Genomic DNA, 24,603 nt, shown 5'->3' with positions numbered 1-24,603 from the left:
GATGGCGCCACGACCAGGTCCTGAGGAAACTGGCTGAGGTGCTGGAGGGGCGTCGACAGGGCAGCACAGGACCACCACTATCAGAGGACTGTACCAGCTTCGTCACGGAAGGGGGGGGACAAAGTTACACCAGGCCAAGAGAGATGTCGAGGCCTTTTTCCCCCGACCAAGAGTGGAACATGAGGGTTGACCTCAACAAACAGCTGAGGTTCCCCACGGAGATAACAACTACATCTCTCCGCCCTGATATTGTGGTGTGGTCCACCAAAGTAAGATCGGTGCACCTCATTGAGCTGACCGTTCCATCTGAAGGGGAGATAGAGGCCGTCTTCGAGCGCAAGAAGGCCAAGTACTCCGAGCTGGCTGAGGAGTGCAGGGAGGCCGGCTGGAAGACCACCATCTACCCAGTGGAGGTGGGATGCGGAGGGTATGTGGGGCTGTCAACCACACGCCTCCTGAGGGACGCAGGGGTGACTGGAAGGAACCTAAGAAAGGCCATTAAAGATCTGGCAGAAGAGGCAGAGAAAGGCAGCTTTTGGCTCTGGTTGAGGAGAAAGGACAGGAGCTGGGGAAAGAACAAATAACCCCAATAACAGCTGCAGGGGGTGACAGGGAGACGTCCCTGTCACTGCTCCGCCACCAGGAGGCGTTCTAGCGATTAAAGGAGCAAAACGTTGGTGAATGGTGGTTCCTAGCTGAAGACCCTGCAGCTGACCCATGGGCACCGGAGGAGGTGCAACAGGCAGCAATGCCAAGCAGGTTATACCACCTACCTGTACATCGACTGATAAAATAACAATAATAAAAAAAATAATATTATAAAAAAATGAGAATATACAATATGAAAACATAAGTACAATATACATGTACATATAGTGCAGATATGTGGTTAATTTCAGTGTATTTGATACAGGGATGTGAATCTGAAAAAGAATAAGAAACCACACAGGAACAGTAGCACTGTTTTGACGCTGGGTGCCACCAGTTTGCAAAACCAAGTGGAAACTTGCATATGCACAGGGAAAGGCTGCCGTGAGAAAGTGCGTGGCTTTACACCAAGTTTAGTTTTTATACATTCAAAGTGAGTGTGGAAACAGGCGTACGCAACATTTTTGTGCATAGTACCGTTTATATATGAGGCCCTAGATCACTTGCAGAAATTCTCAGATGATTGTGCATTTCTGGAATGTATTGATAAATAAGGGGGATCAGCGAAAGGAGAAGAATCAGGTAAAAAACTGTTTCTTAGTTCAGAAAGAATTGTAAGCAAGTAAACATCTGCAAAACTAAGGAAGTGGTTGTCCAGTCACTGTTCAGGAAGTGGATGTAGAGTTGGTGCATTCCAACAAGATCTTGGGGGTCAAAATCAATGACAGGTTGGACTGCTCTCAGAACACAGAGGGACTGTATAAAAAAGGGTAGAGCAGGATCTTTTTCCTTAGGAGATTGTGTTCCTTTAATGTGGGAAGTGACATCCTTCATAATCTTCTATAACTCTGTGATGGCCAGTACAATTTTCTAAACTCTGATGTGCTGGGCTGGCAACATCACTTCTAGAGAGGCCCACTCTTTTTTCAATTTTCCTTCTTTTAGTCATTCTGGAGTGTATTTAGACACTAGAGTGTGTGTGTGTGTGTGTGTATTTATTTGTCTATATATTTAAGTATTTACTCACTTATTTAAAGGGCTTCTGTAAAAAGCCATATTTCCTTTTGGGGACAAATAAAGTTCCATCTACGTAAATGGTTGTATATATTATGTTGTTATTATTTGTTTAATTGAGTAGTATGCTATTTTAATGTTTTACTTTTCAAAAATAAAACAGAAATTTATATTAAACCAACTAAATAAATCATTTTCAAGGATTGTTCCAAGACCCTTTGGAAAAAAGGTACAGAAAATAACAGAAAATAGCAAACATTTTCCTGCTGCTACCTCATGTTTTTGATGCCCACATGCAGTTCTTTGTATAGGTTTTTCATATTTTATTTTATTGTCTTTCAACATTCCAAAAACCCAAAAGCACAATTAAATGTCCCAATCCAGAATTAGTGTCTACCTTACATTGACTGCTGCCAGCCCCTTTACCCTGGGCTGAAGTATGTGAATTTTTTATTCTTCTTCATACTAATGGAAAAGAATCAGTAGATAATAGATAGCAGCCCTTAAGTTGTATAGAGCACCTTGCCTGTGGATTGTTTCTAAGAGTGCTCCATACGGGCAAAGAATTTTATTTTATCACATTTTCACTTGGGAAAATGTGAAACTTTTCTTTATTTTAGGTTTCATATTTGAAATCAATAGGTCTTTTGAAGTACACATTGTAAAACTATTTAAAACATTTTTTCCATCTTAAAAAAAAGTTAAGAAATAAAGATGGCTTCTAAATTTAGAGGATAGTGAGAGATTAATTCATCCATTTATTTGTAGCAAGATTGAGTATTGTAATGTATCATTCACAGGCTGCTCAAATCAAATCTTTTTTGCAACTTTCTGTTGTCACTGCAAAGTATAACCACATAGCCTGTAATCTTTCGTCTGTACAATGGTTTCCAGTTAAGCTTAGAGCTTATTGTATAATCCTCCTTCTTACATATAAATCCTGAAATGTCCAAAGCCCTGCTTATCTATCTGATCTTATCATTACTACAAACCAGAGGGCACATTAAGATCTCAAGATCCTGGCTACTTAAGATTGCAAGGATTAATAAAATAAACGAGTTAGGCCAAGCTTTTAGTTAGAGGGCCCTGTAGCTGTGAGATGATCTGCCTGCTAATATAAGAGATGACACTTCAGCCTCTGTTTATTAATCCAGGATGAAGACTCAGCATACCCTGACTAGAGCTGCTGATTATCTGTACATATTGCTTCTCTATTTGTTAGTCATTTGTAAAGAATTATAAATACAGTAATCCCTCCTCGATCGCGGGGGTTGAGTTCCAGAACCCCCCGCGATAGATGAAAATCCGCGAAGTAGAAACCATATGTTTGTATGGTTATTTTTATATATTTTAAGCCCTTATAAACTCTCCCACATTGTTAACATTATTAGAGCCCTCTAGACATGAAATAACACCCTTTAGTCAAAAGTTTAAACTGTGCTCCATGACAAGACAGAGATGACAGTTCTTTCTCACAATTAAAAGAATGCAAACATATCTTCCTCTTCAAAGAATGTGTGTCAGGAGCAGAGAATGTCAGAGAGAGAGAGAAAAGTGAACAATCAAAAATCAATACGTGCTTTTCGGCTTTTAAGTATGCCGAAGCACCGCGATAAAGCGGCATTTTTTAGAGGAGCGTCCGTATCTTCTAGGCAAACAGCCCCTCTGCTCACACCCCCTCCGTCAGGTAGAGAGAGTAAGAGAGACAGAGAAAAGCAAACAATCAAGCACCGCGTGGGAAGCATATCGTATATCATTGAGGAGTTTTATGTAATATGTAATACATGCTCTGATTGGGTAGCTTCTAAGCCATCCGCCATAGCATCCCTTGTATGAAATCAACTGGGCAAACAAACTGAGGAAACATGTACCATAAATTAAAAGACCCATTGTCCGCAGAAATCCACGATATATATTTAGATATGCTTACATTTAAAATCTGCGATGGAGTGAAGCCGTGAAAGTCGAAGCGCAATATAGCGAGGGATCACTGTAATACAATAATTATAAGATGTCATTAACCATTCTCTATTCTGTTATTCTTTCTTGGTATCCTGTTGTGGCACTTTGTACTACTGCTTTACTGCCAAGCTGTGTTCCTGTCAATGGAAAAGACCCCAAGATACTGGGAGCTTAGATTCAATGGACATAAAGATTCTATCATAAGATTAGGTGGCTCCACTATAGAATGCGCAGGAGGGGGTGGGAGTCCCAAAGGACTCTGATTGTGCCTGACTTTGTCTGTTATAACTGATCATGGACCCCACAGAGGTTAATTTTCTCCAGGGATGTTGCTGACTGGACCTTTTGTTTTCCTCTCTTCCATTGCCAACAGGCTATTGCTCATCACTTGATTTTAGACAGGTATTCCTGGGTTCCATTTATGTTAAACAGTTTTGAACCACTTTGTTTTCATCTGTTTAAACAAACCTGTGCCTTTTTGTGTACTTATTACTCAAGTAATTTGTAAAGTTTTTATTTGTAAATACTTCTGGAGTTGACACAGCACTCTGTGCCAATGCTCAGTAACGAGTGCTACACAAAAATACATTGAAATCTCCGTAATTGAGAACAGGAAAACACATAAACAGGGTGTTATAATACATTTTTCTTTAATATTTGTGTCACTATATCTGGACAACACTGTTAAAGTTTCATTCACATGTGCATGCTAAGTCTGGCACACAGGAGCTCAGCATTTAGAATTGCCAACCAAGCATAGACTAGATTACCAAAGACAACTGGAGGATTGTACAGTCAGCTTAAACACAGAACAGTATTTCTGTCCTCTGTCAGTACAAAATCTTCTTTCCTTGTTGGAAGAATGAGAACCGGCATGTAAGCATTATGATATTTCTGTATTTTGTGGAGGAGGAGTTCAGTCCCTACCTGCCCTTGTTTGGAGACAGAGAAGACCAGCAAGTGAAGCAGACAGTATTAAAAGACTTGGACAACAGCCAAACCCTTTGAAGAAAGTGTCGGACCTTCGTCCGAAAACCCTCTCAGCGTGGGGACGAAAAAATGGCAGACTGCGTAGATCCAGATTCCCACACCTGGATAAAAGTCTGTCATGTGCTTCCCATCTGTAACTGTGTCAACCGTCAGTAAATGTAAGCTAAAGTATATTTTTCTCATGTGATTCTTATACCGCCATAATCACGATGGGAGGGATATTGCCTTTTCTGTCATATTACTACTGTATATTGTTTAGTTACTTAATGTGCTGCAATTTCAAAAGAACACATTTCCGGAGAGCTAATGCCTCTTAAGGAAACACAGGGTCAACAGATTAAACTTTCAGTAAAAGTATCCTGATGAAATGCTACCATGAGCCTAGAGTCATGAGATGAGTTGGCAAAGCTCTCAGGAAGGGAGGAAGGAGCAAAACAAAATCAGATTTTAAAATTATTTTTGATAATTTCTGTAAGAAAGTAAAATTAAATCTTGTAATAATACTGATGATAAGCCTAAATCTACCCAACTTTTTAAAAGAACAATAAGACATTGTTTTGTACATTTTCATAATTATTACAAACATTTAAATGGTGTTGTAGGAAACAGACATTATTTTTGATTATCAATGTAGAGTTAATATCAGTCTTAATCTACTTTAACTCCGCAATTCAGGAATGTCCTAGGCGGTTTAAGATCAATCTGTCATCCTTTTGTTTTTTTAGAATTTCTCTCCATTTAGTACAAGCTGGAAAAACCTTACTCTCCATAAACATATAGACTGCCATTCTAACTGTATATGTGCAGCATTAAGAACATAACAACACAAATAATAAAAGAAATTCCAAATCCTATATTTTAATTTGAAAAATGTCTCCTACAGAGTTAATCACTATCTGTTTTGTATTCAACCATCCCTGACCGCCCGAGTGTGATTAGCCGTCCGTCCCTTGACATTTCCAGATGTACTTGTTTCCTAAGGAACTCACTTAATTTTACTTTACTTCATTATTTCCTTTAATTTCATTAGTGTCTTTCACCATGGCTTTTCACTAATTAGCTTTGTCTTCAAGCGCTGGTGTGCTTTCACCATGTTGAAGTTACAGCGACCTACTTTAGTCAACCTACCAGCCTCAAGTCCACCTACTGAACGCTGCCTGCTGCTCATGTGACGTATTCTACTTTCAATCTTAATAGAGTTTGATTTCTTGTAAATTTTATCATTAATTGTTTCATGCATGGTAAATGCAGGCATTTGTTCTGTTGCTGCTCTTACTTTATATACTCATTTTGAATTTAAATTTGGATATACTTAGAATAAATGCATAATAAATGATATCAAGTTCTCTGTGTGAATGGCCATAAAAGCTACTGCATGAAACAAATATTGAGTGATTTATTCAGAAGCATAACAGGTAAGCCAGCAGGATTTAGATATATGCATGAATAATAAAACCAACTGCGAAATTAGCAACAAGAGCCATTGTTCTGCCCAGATGTAAACATTAATGTGGTTGTTTGCCTTCCCCAGTCTCCTCTGTTTAAACAGAACAAACTGCTTACCAGGCTATCATGGCAAGTCAAGCGAATGCCAGGCTCAGCTGAGCCAATCTTGGACCAGGCACAGTTATTTTCAGGCCCCACTTTGGGATGACAGCATTAGGTCTGCTCAATGATGTGGTTAGTATGCTTGTTTCTATGGCAACCTGAAAATCAACTGGATTGCCAAAGACGTATTGTTATTTTCCTTGTTTTAAGATTTGGCTAAAATGAAAGAGGTAAACAGCAATCAGTCAGCATATTTCATGCTGTTTAAAGCACTGCTACATTGTAGCACAAGGATGAAATATTGAGAAGATACAGTATTTAACAGTATAGAATTATTTATAGCAATTGGCTAACTTTCATTCCTCGTACAATATGGCTTGGTAAGTCATATTAGGACAAAATTAAACTGATGAAATCAATTATGATCAAAATCAAAACTTAATAATTAACCCTATTCTGTCTCTTTTATCATAATTTTTATCAAAAAATAAGTTATTAAAATATTAACTATTAAAGAAATACAAAAACTATATCAAGTATAAATGAAAATTAAACATGCTGTAAAAAAAAATCTCAACTTCAAGGCTATTGAAATGGAGTGTTATTTTACAAATTGCTCTTGCAAATACAATAGCCCATTATTTGCTAATCCAAGAGTTTTCCAAATCCTGTAGATTTTCGCATTAAGCGCATGAAAGCCTTTAACCATGTGATTAAAATTCTTCTCTGAAGACGTCAAGTTGAGCACTCAGCCACTTTCACGGCTTACTGTCTCATTGTGTGAGACGTGCATTGTTAGACAGTAGCAATGGAGTAGCAAAGCAAATTGTCCTTTATTTCTGCTGTACTTCATTAACTACAGCTTATTCAGGCAAATAAACAATAAATATATTCAGTGCTCTCATGCAAAAAATAATTAACTGAAAGCCAAATGAGGTGTTTTACTATATTTAATTTTTTTTAGCTAGTTGTGGTTATCATGTACATGACATGATTCAAGGATTTAATCACCTGAGACCGCCGTACAGGTTGTCTTATGGTGGCCAGTAAAGATGAGATTCATATTGGCAAGCAGTTTTTATTTATTAGAACATTAGAACAATCTAGACGAGAACAGATCATTCAGCCCAACAAAGCACTCCAGTGCTATCCACTTAATTCTTCTAAAAAAATATCAACTTGAGTTTTAAAAGTCCCTAAAGTCCTACTGTCCACCACACTACTTGCTATCTTATTCCATGCTTCTATGGTTCTCTGTGCAAAGGAAAAACTTCCTAAAGTTTGTGTGAAATTTACCTTTAACAAGCTTCCAACCATACTCCGGGGTTTTTCATAAACTTATTTTAAAGTAACAGTCTCGATCCACTGTACTAATCCCCTTCATAATTTAAACACTTCAGTCATGTCTCCTCTTAATCTTCTTTTGCTTAAACTGAAAAGGCTCAGCTCTTCTAATTTTTCCTCATAACTCATCCCCTGTAGCCCTGGAATCAGCCTAGTTGCTCTTCTCTGAACTGGACCTTTTCTAGTGCTGCTATGACCTTTTTGTAGCCTGGACACCAAAACTGCACACAGTACTCAAGATGAGTTCTCACCAGAGCATTATAAAGGTTGAGCAGAACCTCCTTGGACTTGTACTCCACACATCATGGTGCTATATAACCTAACATTCTGTTACACTTCTTAATGGCTTCTGAACACTGGCAGTTGATAGTGTCCAGTACGTCTCCTAAGTTCTTTTCCATAAGGTTTATTTTCAATTTTCAGACCTCCCATTGTGAATTCAAGCCTAACATTTTTACTTCTTATGTGTAATACTTTACATTTACTTACATTAAATATTATCAGTATAGAATCTGCCCAAGCCAGTATGCTGTCCAAGTCCCTATGTAATGATTCAACGGATTCCATATCATCTGCCATTTCACCTATGTTGGTATCAAGATATGTACAACATGAATGCAATGCACTGGGTTTTAGTAAAAGTGAATTGGTAATTTTATTTTAGGAACACAGATTAAACTATTAATATTTAAAGCAATGCCTCTTCCAATTTATCAGTTACTAGCTTTTTTAACTGGCTTCACATGGAAGAGTAATACAATTTATGTTAGGTGTTGTCCCACACTTGTTGTCAACTTGCAGTTCAACTCCAAGTTACAGGTAGGTGCTGCCTCAAAACATCTCTCTTCTCCTTCCCTCTGCTGATCTAGAGAATCATGGGCTGACATGTTTGGGGCACCTGAACACACCACATGCACTTCATAACCTGTACCATCGCCATCTCTCCCCAGTCTAGTCGGAGACTCCATCTGTAGAGATGCATTTTTGCTACTAGCTTGGAGCACAGAATGGTGATCCCTGTATATTGTTGTACGTAAAAAACATCTTTTTTTCTGTTTTTATTACACTGCACAAAATAAATAAAAAATGTAGATCTAACTCTTAATGTACAACTTTGATATCACAACAGCAAGAATGTATTTTTTAGTATTATTTACCATCTTGTTCTTATGAATCTAAGCCCATGTGAAATTAGGTGTAAGATTTAGTGAAACAGAAATAATTTTGCAGCATACAATTCATAAAACATGAGTATTAATTATCTCAATAGTGCATTAATAATTTAGAGCATGTAGATGAAACATATGACTTGGATGCTGAGGGACCAATGAGGGTCAAGCGGCACACCCACCCTCCTCCCCCCTGAGCTGTGCACCTGGTTGATCCATATGAAGTACCCCCCTGCTCTCACTTCCACCGTCTCAAAAGACTTGTGTTACTCTAGCTCAAGTATGGACCTCATCACAAATGGGTCGTTTGCTCATTTATTTTTTCTCAGACATAAGTTCAATGAGACTTTTCTTGTTCATCATAGAATGAGCACTTTTAACACAATCAACTGTTAAAGAGTAAATTGAGCAGCAAATGGAAACATCTCATTCTTTTTCAGTACTCTTAAATATTTATAAATTCTCAATAAATATTTTGGCCAATATAAATACCTGAAATTGGCATTGTTTTGTTGCACAATCACTTCTAATTCTTTGGAAGTAAAAATCACATCGATATCAAGCTGTGTTCTGGAGATACTGAGGTTAAAAAGTTCAAAGGTCCAGCATGAACCTTTAAGTGAGGTTGTCTCAGTTTTCATTTTTTTCTGGATATTTCTGTGTAAAAGTCTACACTTTTATTATCCTATATTCAAACTTAGACTATGTCAGAAGTAACTGCAAGCGTTTGTAGAAATACTGCTGGTGTGTTTGTTGTCGAGTGATCCTCAAACAGACAGACAGAAATTCAATTTTATATAAGATAAGATACATAGATGACAAATAATCAAAGTGCCATTCCTTCTGAGAAAATTCAATAAGGCATACTTTATTGGTTTTTGTGTGATGCTTTAATATGCAGACAAATTCAAATGTATATATATATATATATATATGTATATATATATATATATATATATATATAGTGAGATATGGCCGGCCATTTATCCTGGCCAATACCCCCAGGCCACAAATGGAGCCCTCCTTGCAGCATAGAGGTGCCCTGAATGCCAGCAGGGAATCATGGACAGTGGAGTTATAATGTACAGCCCTGCTGGATACCATGGGGGCCGCCAGGAGTCGCTGCAGGGAGGCTGAGGGATTTATATTTTCCATATAGCCCGGAAGTATTTCCAAGTCATGGGAACGGAAGAAATGATATACTTCTAGGCTGAAGAAAAAGAGAGGTTTTACCTGACCTGGAAGTGCTGGATAATCACATGGGATGAGGGCTCAGAAGCACTTCCGGGGCAAGGACTATAAAGGACTATGGGAGATCCCAGACAGATGAGCTGAGTTGGGATGCAGGGTGGCTAAGCATCTGGGAGTGGAGGATTGTGATTTGATTATTAAGAATTGTATTGTATATTGAGTATTGTGGAGTGGAGGGTGCTTTGTGCACATTATTATTGTAATAAATAATTATTGGACTTTTTATCTGGTGTCTGAGGGTTCAAGGGAGCGAGAGCGGTCCTAATCTGTCACTATATATATATATATATATATATATATATATATATATATATATATATATATATATATATATATATGTACAAACCCAGCCACAGGGGATGCGCAAACCAGTGTGTTTCTTTGTGCTGGTCCCAAGCCCGGATAAATGGGGAGGGTTGAGGAGAGGAATGAATGTTAGTAGGAACAAGACAGAGTACATGTGTGTAAATGAGAGGGAGGTCAGTGGAATGGTGAGGATGCAGGGAGTTGAGTTGGCGAAGGTGGATGAGTTTAAATACTTGGGATCAACAGTACAGAATAATGGGGATTGTGGAAGAGAGGTGAAGAAGAGAATGCAGGCAGGGTGGAATGGGTGGAGAAAAGTGTCAGGAGTAATTTGTGACAGACGGGTATCAGTGAAAGGGAAGGTCTACAGGATGGTAGTGAGACCAGCTATGTTATATGGGCTGGAGACAGTGGCACTGACCAGAAAGCAGGAGACAAAGCTGGAGGTAGCAGAGTTAAAGATGTTAAGATTTGCATTTAGTGTGACAAGGATGGACAAGATTATAAATGAGTACATTAGAGGGTCAGCTCAAGTTGGACGGTTGGGAGACAAAGTCAGAGAGGGGAGATTGCATTGGTTTGGACATGTGCAGAGGAGAGATGCTGAGTATATTGGGAGAAGGTTAATAAGGATAGAGCTGCCAGGGAAGAGAAAAAGAGGAAGGCCTTAAAGAAGGTTTATGGAGAGAGGACATGCAGGTGATGGGTGTAACAGAACAAGATGATGAGGACAGAAAGATATGGAAGAAGATGAACCCCTATGTACACACTGTACTAGCCATGGTACCTGTCTAAAACAAATAACAGAATAATTTAAAAATGTTTGTTATCTCTTGTCCTATGCATACCCTCAGTGCCTTTCTCTATATCTGCGTGTGTGTGAACGTCTCTTCACTGGCACTCCCTTTCTGTTGTGTTTTCCCGTAAAGCTTCCTTTCCAGACTGTTATTATTTTCCAGGTGCCTTTCTCACCTCCTGTCTGGTTTTATACTTTCTATATTTGAAGGCAACTCATTACAGCATCCTCATGTGCCTCATACTTGCACTTCCACTTTTTCAGTGTTACCAAAGATAAGTAGACCTATCAGATTGCTCTGAGGGACTGGACATGCAGACCCTATTGTTTAATTATATCGTAGATAAATAAAGCAGGATGAAATTATTCTTTAAAGAAAAGTTCCAACAAGTGTTGTGTATTTGCAACCATCTCGCTTTAATATCCTTAACAACTGCAAGTCGTCACCTCTATAATGCCATTTCTGTACTCTAAACCAGGTAATGGAGACACTCACCCCAATTTTCAACTTTGGTTGCCTTTAGAGGCATTTTGTCTCTCAACACTGACTACACATTTTTTGTTTGTTTTTATGTAGGATTCAATAAGAAAAGAAAAGCAATTCAGAGGAACACTGAAACACACTCACAACTGTCAGAACCCAGTGCACAAGTGAGTCTGAAAATAACACAAAGGTAATTCAAAACCAAAAGAAAGGCAAGCATTAAGGAAAAAAAGAAATCTGGTTCATTAGACAAGACAGAAGTTGTCATCTAGAATTTTTGTGATCTTTTGAATAATATTAGTTATTAAATTTCTATCAGGATTCTCGATTAACCAAAATAATACCATTGTATAAACATCACTTATGCATGACAGAAGACCTGACTCACAGTACCCATATCCCCATGTAGCCTCCTCTGTTAGTGTGAAGATATTCTCTCCCTTAGCCCCTGCAGTATGTCCTGTGGTCTCATCTGTAATTGCTTTACTCCAGCTTTCTGTAAGGCTAGGATTGAACCTTCACACATCCACATGTAATGTTACAAGCACATTATAGAGTTTCCAGCATGGCACCCCTTAATTTGTCATCATCATTATTACTAAAAATCCTTCATATCAGAACTCTGTAATCAAACACTTAATCAACAGAATAAAGATATTAATGCCACAGCTTAGTAACTTCAGATGCTGCTGTAGAAAGAAATACTAGACAGGTATTTGCTGCACCGTTGTCTTGAACTGTCATCCATTCAAAATCTACAGTCTTTTACAGGTATTTATACCTTATTAGGAGGAAGTCATAGCCATGTTTTGAAGTCATAGCCACAATGTGTTCCTTTTTTGTGAGATGCTTCAACTTGAGCTCTGCTCTTTACTGCATTTTAGGTGTTATTTATGTGCTTTTTTAATAGATCTTGAATTTTGTGCTCATTGCTGTAACTGTGACTTTGGATTCCCCTTTTGGTTTTATTGCATTTGATCTTATCTATTTAAATACATTTCCTGATAGATCTCCAGTGTTTGATGAAATGCTGCCTAGTGTAACAGTTTACAATGTTAATTTAATGTTGAAAGGCTCAGCTTAATACTAAGAAATATCCCTACTGCATTTGTATTGAGCACAGTATTTTTCAGAGACCTGTGGCTTAAGGAGGCTCTGCCCTGACCCCTCGTTGTGCATATTTATTTGTTTCTGGACAACATTAATTGTGCTACAATCATATCATTGGAAAAAAAAGCAAAAAAGGAGGCATGACCTGAGTCATTTTCTCTTACATTGTGCATAGCAATATTCTGAAAAGCTTCCAGTTGGCTTTGTCCTTAGGGCAACTATTTTACACATTTCACCTTTTGCTTAGATTGTGGACCTTGCACTTGCTATTTTTGGATACATGTTCAAGTTCTTTTTTGCTTGTCTAAGTGTTCTTTATCCTACTACCGGCTTCCAATCACAGTCTTATGCAGATTACAGACTTTATTTATAAAATATACTTATTGTTTCTTACCTGGTCATCATGTTTCTCTCTAGCTTGTTCAGAACTGCAACCACATTTTGGTGTATCCTGCTTGCTGAACATGATAGGTCTTCAATTCTGTCTCTGCCTTCGTGGCTTAATTTACTCTGAACTTGAGATGAGGTTACATATTTGGCAACTATAACTCTTAAATCACCTGGGCTTTATTCTTAATTTACTGCAATAAATTTAGAATGTATTCATGGATTGTTTGGACTATTTTGTTTTTGCCTAATATTTCTCATCAATGGTGACACTATTTTGTGTTTTGGTTTTTGATAAGTCACTGCCATTTTGTAACTATATTTGCATGACTGCCGCAGCATTATTTACAGTTATGTGTAGGCTTTATCTTGAAGTGCAGCTATATAAGATAGCAGAACACAGTTTCTAGCATCATCACTTTTGCATCTGAAAAACTTTGTTTGAAATTGTAAGTAGGGCTTAGGTTTACTTTTAACTCTTAACATTTTTTACGTTTTCTTATTCCATCTAATGATCAATGTTGTTTAGACATGCTGTTAGGCTGGCCTCACCTAGAACACTGAAGTGATGAAGCAGTAGAAATATCATAAGACGATTAAAGTGACAAATAATTGCCATGGAGTTACACAAATGCAATAAAACTGGACAAAATTCAACATTTCTGAAAATCACATTCCAGTGAAATCACTCAGTACTGCTGTTTCTTTCTTCACATCATCTTCAAGCTCCATCCCATCCTTACAAGTTAAGGTATTCAGTTTCTTGTTTATGTCCTTATTCTTTCTATGCACTATGTCTACGTCCACTCCCAGAATAGTGACCCGACACAGAAGCTCTCTGTTGTGGTAAAAGTCAGTAAACAGTTTCTTGGTTTTTCTTGTGTGAAGTTGCAGACAATTCTTTTTCTTCCTCCACCTGACTCCTATCCTCTGTCTCATCCCCTTATTAATGCACTTCAAAAGTGTAGAATCATGTGAGAATTTCTGCAACTGACATGATCTGGTGTTATTTTTGTAGTCTGAGGTGTACAGAGTGAAGACAAAAGGAGACAGAAGAGTTCCTTGTGATGCTCCAGTGTTGCTCACATCCTTATCAGAGACGCAGTCCTTGAGCCTCAAACACTGCAGTCTGCTTAACTGATAGGCTCATCCACCTGCCTATCTCTGCACTTACTCCTTACATAATCCTCACAGTGCTGCCAGCTTTGTTCAGGTGAGAATAAGCCTTGTGGGGCCGATAGTTTATTGAATCCTTCACTTCAATCTTTGTCTGATAGGCAAACTGCAGTAGGTCCTGGTGGTCTTCCACAAGAGGACTCGAATAGTCCAGAACCAGTCTCTCAAAGGTCTTCATGATGTGAGATGTAAGAAATTCGTACATCATCCTATGTGATATTTGGAACCTTTTTTGCTTGAATAGCCTCTGAACTGCCAATAAACTTCATACTTAGTTATACAGTCTTTAAATTTATTGAAAGATCTTTTGTGCCACCACTTTGACATTAAAGCTATGTCCTCAGTTTTACTGGAATTCATTCAATGTCTGTTACATTACCAACATGAAATTAAAAAAGGATTTAACTTATTTATTTATGATCAACATTATGAAACCTACCATAATAAAGATCTAAAATAATATTATTAATAATTCAATCATTTAATTTCAGATCCACATATTTCAAAGGTCTTAGCAGGCCAAAGGCCAATGTGGCATGTGAAGCATGGCCCGGACACAGACAGGCGGACACTGACAGTTCACCCAACACACATTTAATCTGCATATTTACTATTATTTACAGTGAAGCACACAACCCCAAAGTCCAGGCCTCACAATGCCTCATTCACTCTTCAGGCCCCTTTTATAATCACCCGGATGTGCTCCAGGTGCCTCCTGACACTCTTTCGCCGGCACTACTCAGTGTGTGGCGGAAGTGCTGATGTCCAGGGCTCCATAGGCATTGGGGCACCCCCTGGTGGTGACCACTGGCCCCTACAGGGTTGAGCTTCGAAGTTCTGTACCCGTGGTCCCCATAGCCACCAGGGTGGTCAACCCCACGTGGTCTGGGGAAGGCGTAAGCCGTCCTCCATGGCGATCCGGCCGGGTTGCCCAATCAAGCCACCTGTGACAGGCAGTATTAGAGATATGACAGAAACTAAAAGTAAACAGAGAGTCAGTCCACCACAGGGCACACACCAATCAACATACAACAATGATAATAATAACAGAATAATAAAACAATAATAATAATAAAAACACTTGCCTGTTTCTTTTTCAAAGCAGTCATTATTAGGTGTGTTCATATCATGTGCTGTATTTGTTAAATATCTTTTCATTCGCATACAATTTTGAAAAAGTAAAAAAGGACATCTAAAGAATAAAGATATTACAATTATAAAATAAACAGCTAATTCTTACAATTGTTGATAATAGACTTTTGTTGATTTTTACTAATATCCAAACTATTGCATTAGTTTGATAAGATCATTCTTATAGTTTAATTATGGACTTGCACAGATGCAAGCACATCTCTTGGGATCATAAATGTACAGAGAATTATTTTAACTTTCACAGTTATTGATTGATTAGTTGTCTTGCACAATGGCATAATCCAAATGAAACATTTCTTACTTTGTGCTTTATATAATAGTAAGAAAACATTCAGTTAGTGCAATGATTTATTTTTTTATAGTTCAACTGGATTCCTAGTGTTATTAAATAAAGGTTATACCATCATTTTAGCTATTAATAAACTGTTCTTACTTTTACACTTCCATTCTAATCCCTTTTGTTTAAAATAAATGCCAAAAGTGCACGGATGCTAGGAGACTGTAATGATTTATGGTTGCGTGTTTATGCCTAATCAATCACGATGAAGAAAACCAGAGGGCTTTGAGGTGCTGATGCTCTTCCTGCAAATACAAAATACAGGCGTATTTATGCGATGGAGGAAATTAAAAGCGCAAAAGTCTGCTATTTTGCAATCATTGCCTTTATTTTCTGCTCTATTCGAAATCCTGTCACATCGCCGTCACTGCCCACTCGTGCGCCTGCGCATCAAGCCTGAGTAGGATCTGTCCAAGTGCTGAAATTAGTCAGCCGCGCAGAGAGAGAGCACGTCTCTCATTCCGACAGTAGATGTGCATCTTTTGCAACGGCTGCTTGTTTTCAGAAGGAAGAGTAATCAATAACAATGTCTTTTAAGTGGAAGACTGCTGATGGCTGATCACCCTCAAGAAATACAATTGGGACCGTTTTCCTTTTAGTAAAGGTGTTCGTGTTGGGAACTAAAGCATGCCGTTCTGAGAACAGTCTCTTCCCAAAACGGTGGAAAGTGGATCTGGATCTAAGTATGATCCCAAGGATTGAAAAATATATGGGATGATTTTTTTTTATTTGTATTTTCTTTTTATATATATATATATGTATATATATTTAGCGGATTGAAAGGGGGGCAATGTTAAAAAGAGGGACTAACATTTCGCTAACTCTTGTCCATGGAATATTTAAACAAAAAGTGCGTGCCTAGCCACGGCAATTGAGAAGAATGAATCGACCATTTGTTAAAATCTTGACTACCTTTTTTGCGTGTTTTCTTGAGACAAACAACTTCAGGTACGTAGATCTTAAAGTTGTTACACTTACAAAAAAAGGACGACAGTGGGGGGCAGGGGATGTGCGAGAGTGAGAGGGAGAACGCGCGCATGGATGAAATAAATGTTTACGTTATTTACAAGCAGATCTTTAGGATCGACTGTCATTTCATTGGCTTTCATTGTGTTGTTTGAAATGACTGCTATTGACACCTGTAGGCTGACCAGGCAGAAGGGCATCTAGTTCTGTATGATGTTGGTGAAATAAAAGATCGATTAATGGTTCATGAAGTTGAAGATTAACGACGTATTTATGGAGCATTTTGATAGCATGGCGAGTTTATTCTTTAAATGTCAATGGCGGCTTAATAGGATATGAAGGAAGGAAAGAAAAGTACAGATAATAAAATATATCAATATTGTCTTTATTTAAATATTTATTTTTTTACGAAATTGTGTTCAACATGTTACATGCTTGCGATAGACTGACCTGAGAAGGCGTATTTAATTATTCCCAAGTGTAGCTGCAGAATAGTTATTTGTGTTAAACTAAGATTGGAATAAAGGTTATTTAAAAGGAAGCATTTCATTAACACCTTGATCGGCTTTTTGGTGTTGCTTGTATTTACTACCTTTTTGACATCTCACGTGTACAAGACGGCAATTTGCCTCATTTTATTATCTTGTACCTTAACACAGTATAGACAAATGTATGTATACAGTACGCTGACGCTTTTAAAAAGCTCCGGTAAAAATTTGTGATCAGCATGAAAAGTTAAAAAGCGAACTTACATAAACAGCGTCACTCTTGCTGAATAGTAATTAATAGTTACGTGATACAGTTCAAAGTAAATCGAATACTAAGAATGATCTCTTTATAATAACACATTACATATACTTCTAGATGCAGGTCCAGATCCAGTACAGTGCGTTGTACCCACTGATTGGGATGGGAAGTGTTGCCAGGCTATGGAAGGGCATACATATTCACACCAGGTAGTTTATAGCCTAATAACTGTATATCCATGATCACCTGAGGACATCGTAATCAAAAGAAGGGTTCAAAGGCGTGCAAACACAGGGAGAACAAACAAACTCCACTCCAAAAGTACCCCAGGCTGTGAAACGAACAGAGGCTGCCAATCGTATGTCACTGCCCAATTTATGAAACTGAATATTCCTGGTGTGTTTTGATGCGTTGCCTTCGTTGACTTTGGTTTCTACCCACTACAGTCAGTCTGGCTGAGCAAGCGTAGTGGTTAAAGCTTTGGACATTGGACCTCAGACACTGGAGGTTCAAATCCCAGTAATGACGCTGCATGACCCGGAGCGAGCCTCTTCACCTGCCCGTGCTTAAACTGGAAAACAAACAAAAGAAATGAATCTCAAATACTCTGAGTCGCCACAGACAAATAATTATAAGTACTAACAACAGAAAATGAACGCGGTGGTAATAGCGGTCTGCACAGGGGACACTCTGACTGGAAGAAGGCGCATCCAGAAAATGGGCGGACAATTCAGGTGTTTCTCAGTGCGCAGTTCAATTCCATGCACGTCAATTAAATGTTTTAACAAGCTTTACAGACACAGATCTGTATATCTTTTGTACTCTAAAAGTATTTCCGTATATACGTTATATAGTTTACAAGTGATGACGTTCATTATCACTCAGACCATCTTGGGCGTATTAGTCCGGAATCCGTTAATAATCTGCTGCAGACTGCAGGCGTTGGAAAAATGTGACCACGCAATAGCCATTAAGGATAGAATAAGAAAAAAAAATACAAATTTGTATCAATAGCGAGAATAAGAACTTATCTCCATGTCACATTAAATAACATATCTTGTACGTAGACATGTTCTATAACTTTCGTAATAGGATTATTATTGTACTGAAACATCTATTACATGGGGTTATAACAGACAAACCTGGTGATTCTTCATGTAGTTAACGGCAACGAAAACAAAAATGAATCATAGAATTTCAAGACAGCTAGAACAGCCCATATTATTAGTCATCTTCTTTACTAAATGACTAAAAGCCTTCTAGCACATTTGTCTCGACGCTAGCGCAACTTTAAGTCATTATATTCTTGTCTCTTAGTAACAACAAAACGAATTTGGTTCTTTTGAAATGAAAACAAGCAGATAGTGGCAGAAATCCAGCAATCCATTCGGAGCAGTGCGCGTAATTAGCGGCAGAGCTTTCACCGGGAGTGCGCAGGCGGCAGCCGTCAGTTCTTCAAAAGCACAGTTTCAAAATGTCTCTTACTTTTCACACATGCTACTTCGCTGAGAGGCTCTGAAAACCCCTAATTTGCTGTTATTTGTAAAGTAGAACATATGGTAGCCTTATTTATTTATTTCAGACCTATATTATACATATATAAATGTAAGAGATATCTAAGATGCTACTGGGCAGCTATTACAAGAACGTGTCCTTTTCTTGCAGAGGAGCTGTTGCTAAGGAGCATGATTTCAGATCGTCATCAAAAAGCTCTTCACTGACAATGTCTCCTTCTGATTTTTTGGACAAATTAATGGGAAAAACATCAGGATATGATGCAAGAATTCGTCCCAATTTTAAAGGTACGCAGGAAAGCATAACGATTTTATTATTTTATTCTTAAAGGCTGGACAAAGTAGACCCTGCAGCACCAAGAATAACTTCAACAGAAAGTATACTAACAATGCACATGGTTGTCTTTACTGTAATATTGCATTTTCGTGTTTAATGTATCTGTTTGCTGCTTGTTCTTTTACTTGTTACTCTTAATACGTTAAACTATGATACAGACAGTGCTCCGTATTTGTGCAGGCTTAGGAAATAAGTAATTAAGTTCTTGTAGTAAACTTTAAGAAAAGTTGCAAAGCATTCTTAAGCTAAACCATTATATACTCCTTATAATACTAGTAAGGGCAAATGTCCCATAGTTTTCTGAAAAACTAGTGTCACCAAAGGTTACTTGGACATGCAGTTTTAAGACAAATCAATATTATATAACTTTTACTTTTGGATTAGTGAACATGTTACCTAATGCAGTTACTTCCAAACATGATAAAGTCATTGATATACAGTACATACAGATGATCGCTATTAAGTCATAAGACAATTGTTTGATTGTATTTCTACTTGATGGAATAAAAATATACTTAATTACCTTTTAATATAAATGTAAACTATGCTTTAAAAATGGAAATAATATATTTAAAGATAAACATGTTCTTCATCTTTGCTTTGTATGTGCTTGTTTATTTGTATGAATATGACCATAAAGGAATGTTCTAAAATAGTTTTTGGTCTCATATAAGGTCTTAATCAAAATGAATGCCATTAATAGCTTAACACTATTTTGAATAAAATCTGTTCCATGTGTTAAAATATAACAATTTCCACTTCATTTACTGCATTCGTATTGTTTACCCTGTAAGATATTTGCATACAATATGTGAAAGGCTTACCATCTGGAGTTCACTGTTGTACTTGTTGTTGCCTTAAAGGAAAGCAGACTTTCTTTCTAGTAAATGTAAACTGCGGTGATGAGAATGCCTAGAGAGCAACGGAATGGCCTGCTGCCCAAGGTGTGCCAGGCATTACAATTACATAAAGAAAATGAAGGCCTTAAATAAGGCTTTTCTGTTTTAATTTTTGATTTTTTTTTAGGGTGACCATTACCAAGCTCTTCACATATCTTATATATATAATGGATTTAGAACTTAGTTAGACCCCTTCAATTTGAAAAAAATGTGCCATATATACTGTATATACAGTGCATCCGGAAAGTATTCACAGCGCATCACTTTTTCCACATTTTGTTATGTTATAGCCTTATTCCAAAATTGATTAAATTCATTTTTTTCCTCAGAATTCTACACACAACACCCCATAATGACAACTTGAAAAAAGTTTACTTCAGGTTTTTACAAATTTATTAAAAATAAAAAAACTGAGAAATCACATTTACATAAGTATTCACAGCCTTTGCTCAATACTTTGTCGATGTACCTTTGGCAGCAATTACAGCCTCAAGTCTTTTTGAATATGATGCCACAAGCTTGGCACACCTATCCTTGGCCAGTTTCGCCCATTCCTCTTTGCAGCACCTCTCAAGCTCCATCAGGTTGGATGGGAAGTGTCGGTGCACAGCCATTTTAAGATCTCTTCAGAGATGTTCAAGCAGATTCAAGTCAGGGCTCTGGCTGGGCCACTCAAGGACATTCACAGAGTTGTCCTGAAGCCACTCCTTTGATATCTTGGCTGTGTGCTTAGGGTCGTTGTCCTGTTGAAAGATGAACCGTCACCCCAGTCTGAGGTCAAGAGCGCTCTGGAGCAGATTTTCATCCAGGATGTCCCTGTACATTGCTGCAGCCATCTTTCCCTTTATCCTGATTAGTCTCCCAGTTCCTGATGCTGAAAAACATCCCCACAGCATGATGCTGCCACCACCATGGTCACTGTAGGGATGGTATTGGCCTGGTGATGAGCGGTGCCTGGTTTCCACCAAATGTGACGCCTGGCATTCATACCAAAGAGTTCAATCTTTGTCTCATCAGACTAGAGAATTTTGTTTCTCATGGTCTGAGAGTCCTTCAGGTGCCTTTTGGCAAACTCCAGGCGGGCTGCCATGTGCCTTTTACTAAGGAGTGGCTTCCGTCTGGCCACTCTACCATACAGGCCTGATTGGTGGATTGCTGCAGAGATGGTTGTCCTTCTGGAAGGTTCTCCTCTCTCCGCTGAGGACCTCTGGAGCTCTGATAGAGTGACCATTGGGTTCTTGGTCACCTCCCTGACTAAGGCCCTTCTCCCCCACTCGCTCAGTTTAGATGGCCGACCAGCTCTAGGAAGAGACCTGGTGGTTTCGAACTTCTTCCACTTAGGGATGATGGAGGCCACTGTGCTCAATGGGACCTTCAAAGCAGCAGACATTTTTCTGTAACCTTCCTGAGATTTGTGCCTCGAGACAATCCTGTCTCGGAGGTCTACAGACAATTCCTTTGACGTCATGCTTGGTTTGTGCTCTGACATGAACTGTCAACTGTGGGACCTTATATAGACAGGTGTGTGCCTTTCCAAATCATGTCCAATCACCTATATTTACCACAGGTGGACTCCAATTAAGCTGCAGAAACATCTCAAGGATGATCAGGGGAAACAGGATGCACCTGAGCTCAATTTGGAGCTTCATGGCAAAGGCTGTGAATACTTATGTACATGTGCTGTCTCAGTTTTGTTATTTTTAATACATTTGCAAAAACCTCAGTACACTTTTTTCACGTTGTCATTATGGAGTGTTGTGTGTAGAATTCTGAGGAAAAAAATGAATGTAATCCATTTTGGAATAAGGCTGTTAAGTAACAAAACATGGAAAAAGTGATGCGCTGTGAATACTTTCTGGATGCACTGTATATATATATATATATATATATATATATATATATATATATATACACATATATATATATCACAAATTAAACAGTATTTAGTATTAAACAGTATTTGCATGTGTATACTGTATATTTGATAAATAATACATAGGCAATAGGTTTTTAATAATGAATATGTATACTATGGACACTTATTTGAATTAAGTAAAAGGAACGAAAAAAATCCTCATTTTCATACTGCTTCAAAACAGTAAAACTAGAAATTTTACTTGTACATATTTCATAACAATTTTTGTGGGTTTTCGAGACATATTCACTGACACTTTTATAGTGTTTGGAAGCTTATTCCAACACCTATGGAAATAAAAATAGTATTTAAATTCCATTTTTTTTGCAAAAATGTTACTGAAATGTGCAGCTTATTTTGCTGCAACATATGAGCACAATATAACTTATTTTTCAGGTGTGCAGATTGTGAATGAGGAATAGAACATGAAAATTGAGTGAAGCATGATGAAGTTATAGCCAGTCAAATCAAAGAGCTGAAAACAGACATGGAACGGGTTGAGTTTAAGGGGTTAACAGTACCCTTCACTGGACTTAAGGGTCCCAGTCTAAACCCTAAAAAACAGGCCAAGACCATTATTTCCCTTCCAGCAAGCTTTACAGTAGGCACTATGCAGTCCAGAAGATAACGTTCTCCTGGTATTTGCCAAACTCAGAATTGTCCATCAGACCGCCAGTGCTGATGTGCTGAGGTTGCTGCAAGAGGAAGTGTAGAACTCGGGAGTTTTAGTTTACACATCAGCACTCGGCGGCATCCCCACTCTTTGAGTTTGATGCTGCGCTGCTGTTGCTCCTGGACAATTCTGCTTCCTAATAAGGGCACTTCCAATTGGCCAGGGCAGAGCAGAAATTTCACGTACTGACTTGTGAAACGCCCATGGTGGCATCGTATGATATTTAAAGTCCCAGCGCTCTTCAGTGTAACCTGGTCTACTGCTAGTGGTTTTTCAATGGAGGCTTCATGGCTGTACGCCTGATTTTATGCAACTGTTCCCAATGGGTGTGGCTGAAACCCCTAATCTCAATAATTTTGAAGGGTGTCCCCATATGTTTGTCCATACAATGTAATTTTAATTTGGGTTTGGCTGACTTTGACATTCACTATCTTGCAGATGTTTGTTTCTGAGGGAATATGTGGTTTACTTTCTCTACTAATCTTAAATCCCAGACACAATTGCTTCTTCTAGTATTACATCTCACTGATCTTCTAATCATCATCTTGCATTGTTTCCATTTTCTTCTTTTCTGTTATTTCGTTGATGTTCTCTCTGAATTGATTCCTTTTCAAACATTGTCAGCATTTTACGTTTCTGGTTTTTTTCAGTTCCGTCAGTAACTCTGTGATTTTTGTAATGTTTGTGTACTCTTAGTAAAAGGTGTTGTTCATCTGTTACCATTCTCTGCCATTAGAACTATTTAAATTGTGCCTATCACTCTTGTTAAAAAACATTTCTTCATTATTATGAGCTGATTTCTGCTAAAGGACTTGCCTATCTTGACCACTCTCGTATTTCTTCTTCATAAACTGTAAACCAGAGGTCCCCAACTCCCGTTCTGGTGGGCCAAAGTGGCTGCAGGTTTTCATTCTATCCCTTTTCTTAATTAGTGACCTCTTTTTGCTCCTAATTAACTCTTTTTGAATTCATTGAATTTGACTTGCTCTTGAAGACTCCGACCCCTTAATTGTTTCTTGTTCCTTAATTAGATGCCCAAAACAACTAACAATAATGAGTTTATCATGCAATACCTGAATATAAAGAAATGTGAAGGTCTCAGGAATGTTGATCTGCTCAGATCCCCAAAACATTTTAACAGTGCTCTTAGAAAAGAGAAAATCAACAATTTTAGAAATGTCTTCTATTGCACAATGAGAGCAGCAACAAGCCATGGAATTAAAGAATGGGTTTAATTAACAAGACTCGGTGCTTCATTAAGCAACTCATTGGAGTAAAATTGGTTGGAGTTTTAGGCCCTGGCTCAGCTGGTCTTCTGTTGGCTCACTTACTTCACATTTCATTTCTGTTTAAGGAAAGAAAAGAAGCAATTGAAAGGAACAATAAAGAAATTCAGGGGAACAAATCTTAAAAAACAAGTCAATTAAAATGAAAGGAAAAGGATTTAATTAGCAGCAAAAACTGGTCACCAATTTAGAAAAAAGAAAAGGGTTAGAATGAAAACCTGCAGGCACTGGGGAGTTGGGGACCCCTGCTGTAAACAGACATCCATGGATTTTCATTTGCTTTGACATCTTCAGGCTTTCCATAATGGTTTTGATAATATGGAAAGCCATTTTGAAGTCTGATGAAGAAACATTTGAAGGCCCAAACATTCTCTCACTCTTTTATTGTGCAGGGAAACAAATATAAGTCAAAGTTTCAAAAGCTTAACATGCTAGTTCTGAGGTGGGAACAGTACATATATTTAAAAGAAGAGAAAAATCTGGGAAAAAACGTACATTTATTTGTAAAGTGTTCTAGTAAGCAACATCTAATAATCTAGAAAACTGTGAATTTAGGATCAGTTTTCTGCTAAGACAAAAGGCTGCCCATCAA

General features: G+C 38.0%; 1 protein-coding gene across 3 annotated transcripts in view; it reads left to right on the top strand.

Annotated features, from left to right (window-relative positions):
- The first annotated feature begins 16,080 nt into the window (after window positions 1-16,080).
- The window catches only part of glra2 (glycine receptor, alpha 2), a 232,714-nt gene continuing 224,191 nt past the window's right edge, over window positions 16,081-24,603 (top strand). For 2 of the 3 annotated variants that reach the window (XM_039743593.1, XM_039743594.1), the window contains exons 1-2: window positions 16,081-16,622; window positions 19,053-19,189. In XM_039743593.1, coding sequence (XP_039599527.1) covers window positions 16,555-16,622; window positions 19,053-19,189 — 205 coding nt within the window. In that variant the 5' untranslated portion in view covers window positions 16,081-16,554. Of the gene's footprint in view, window positions 16,623-19,052; window positions 19,190-24,603 lie in introns of those variants that run through there. The other variant, XM_039743595.1, reaches the window with a different exon arrangement.

The sequence above is a fragment of the Polypterus senegalus genome, chromosome 2 (assembly GCF_016835505.1).
Source record: "Polypterus senegalus isolate Bchr_013 chromosome 2, ASM1683550v1, whole genome shotgun sequence".
Taxonomy (NCBI): Eukaryota; Metazoa; Chordata; class Cladistia; order Polypteriformes; family Polypteridae; genus Polypterus; species Polypterus senegalus.
Note: the sequence above shows the minus strand (reverse complement) of the source record. Positions and strands in the feature narration are given on the sequence as shown.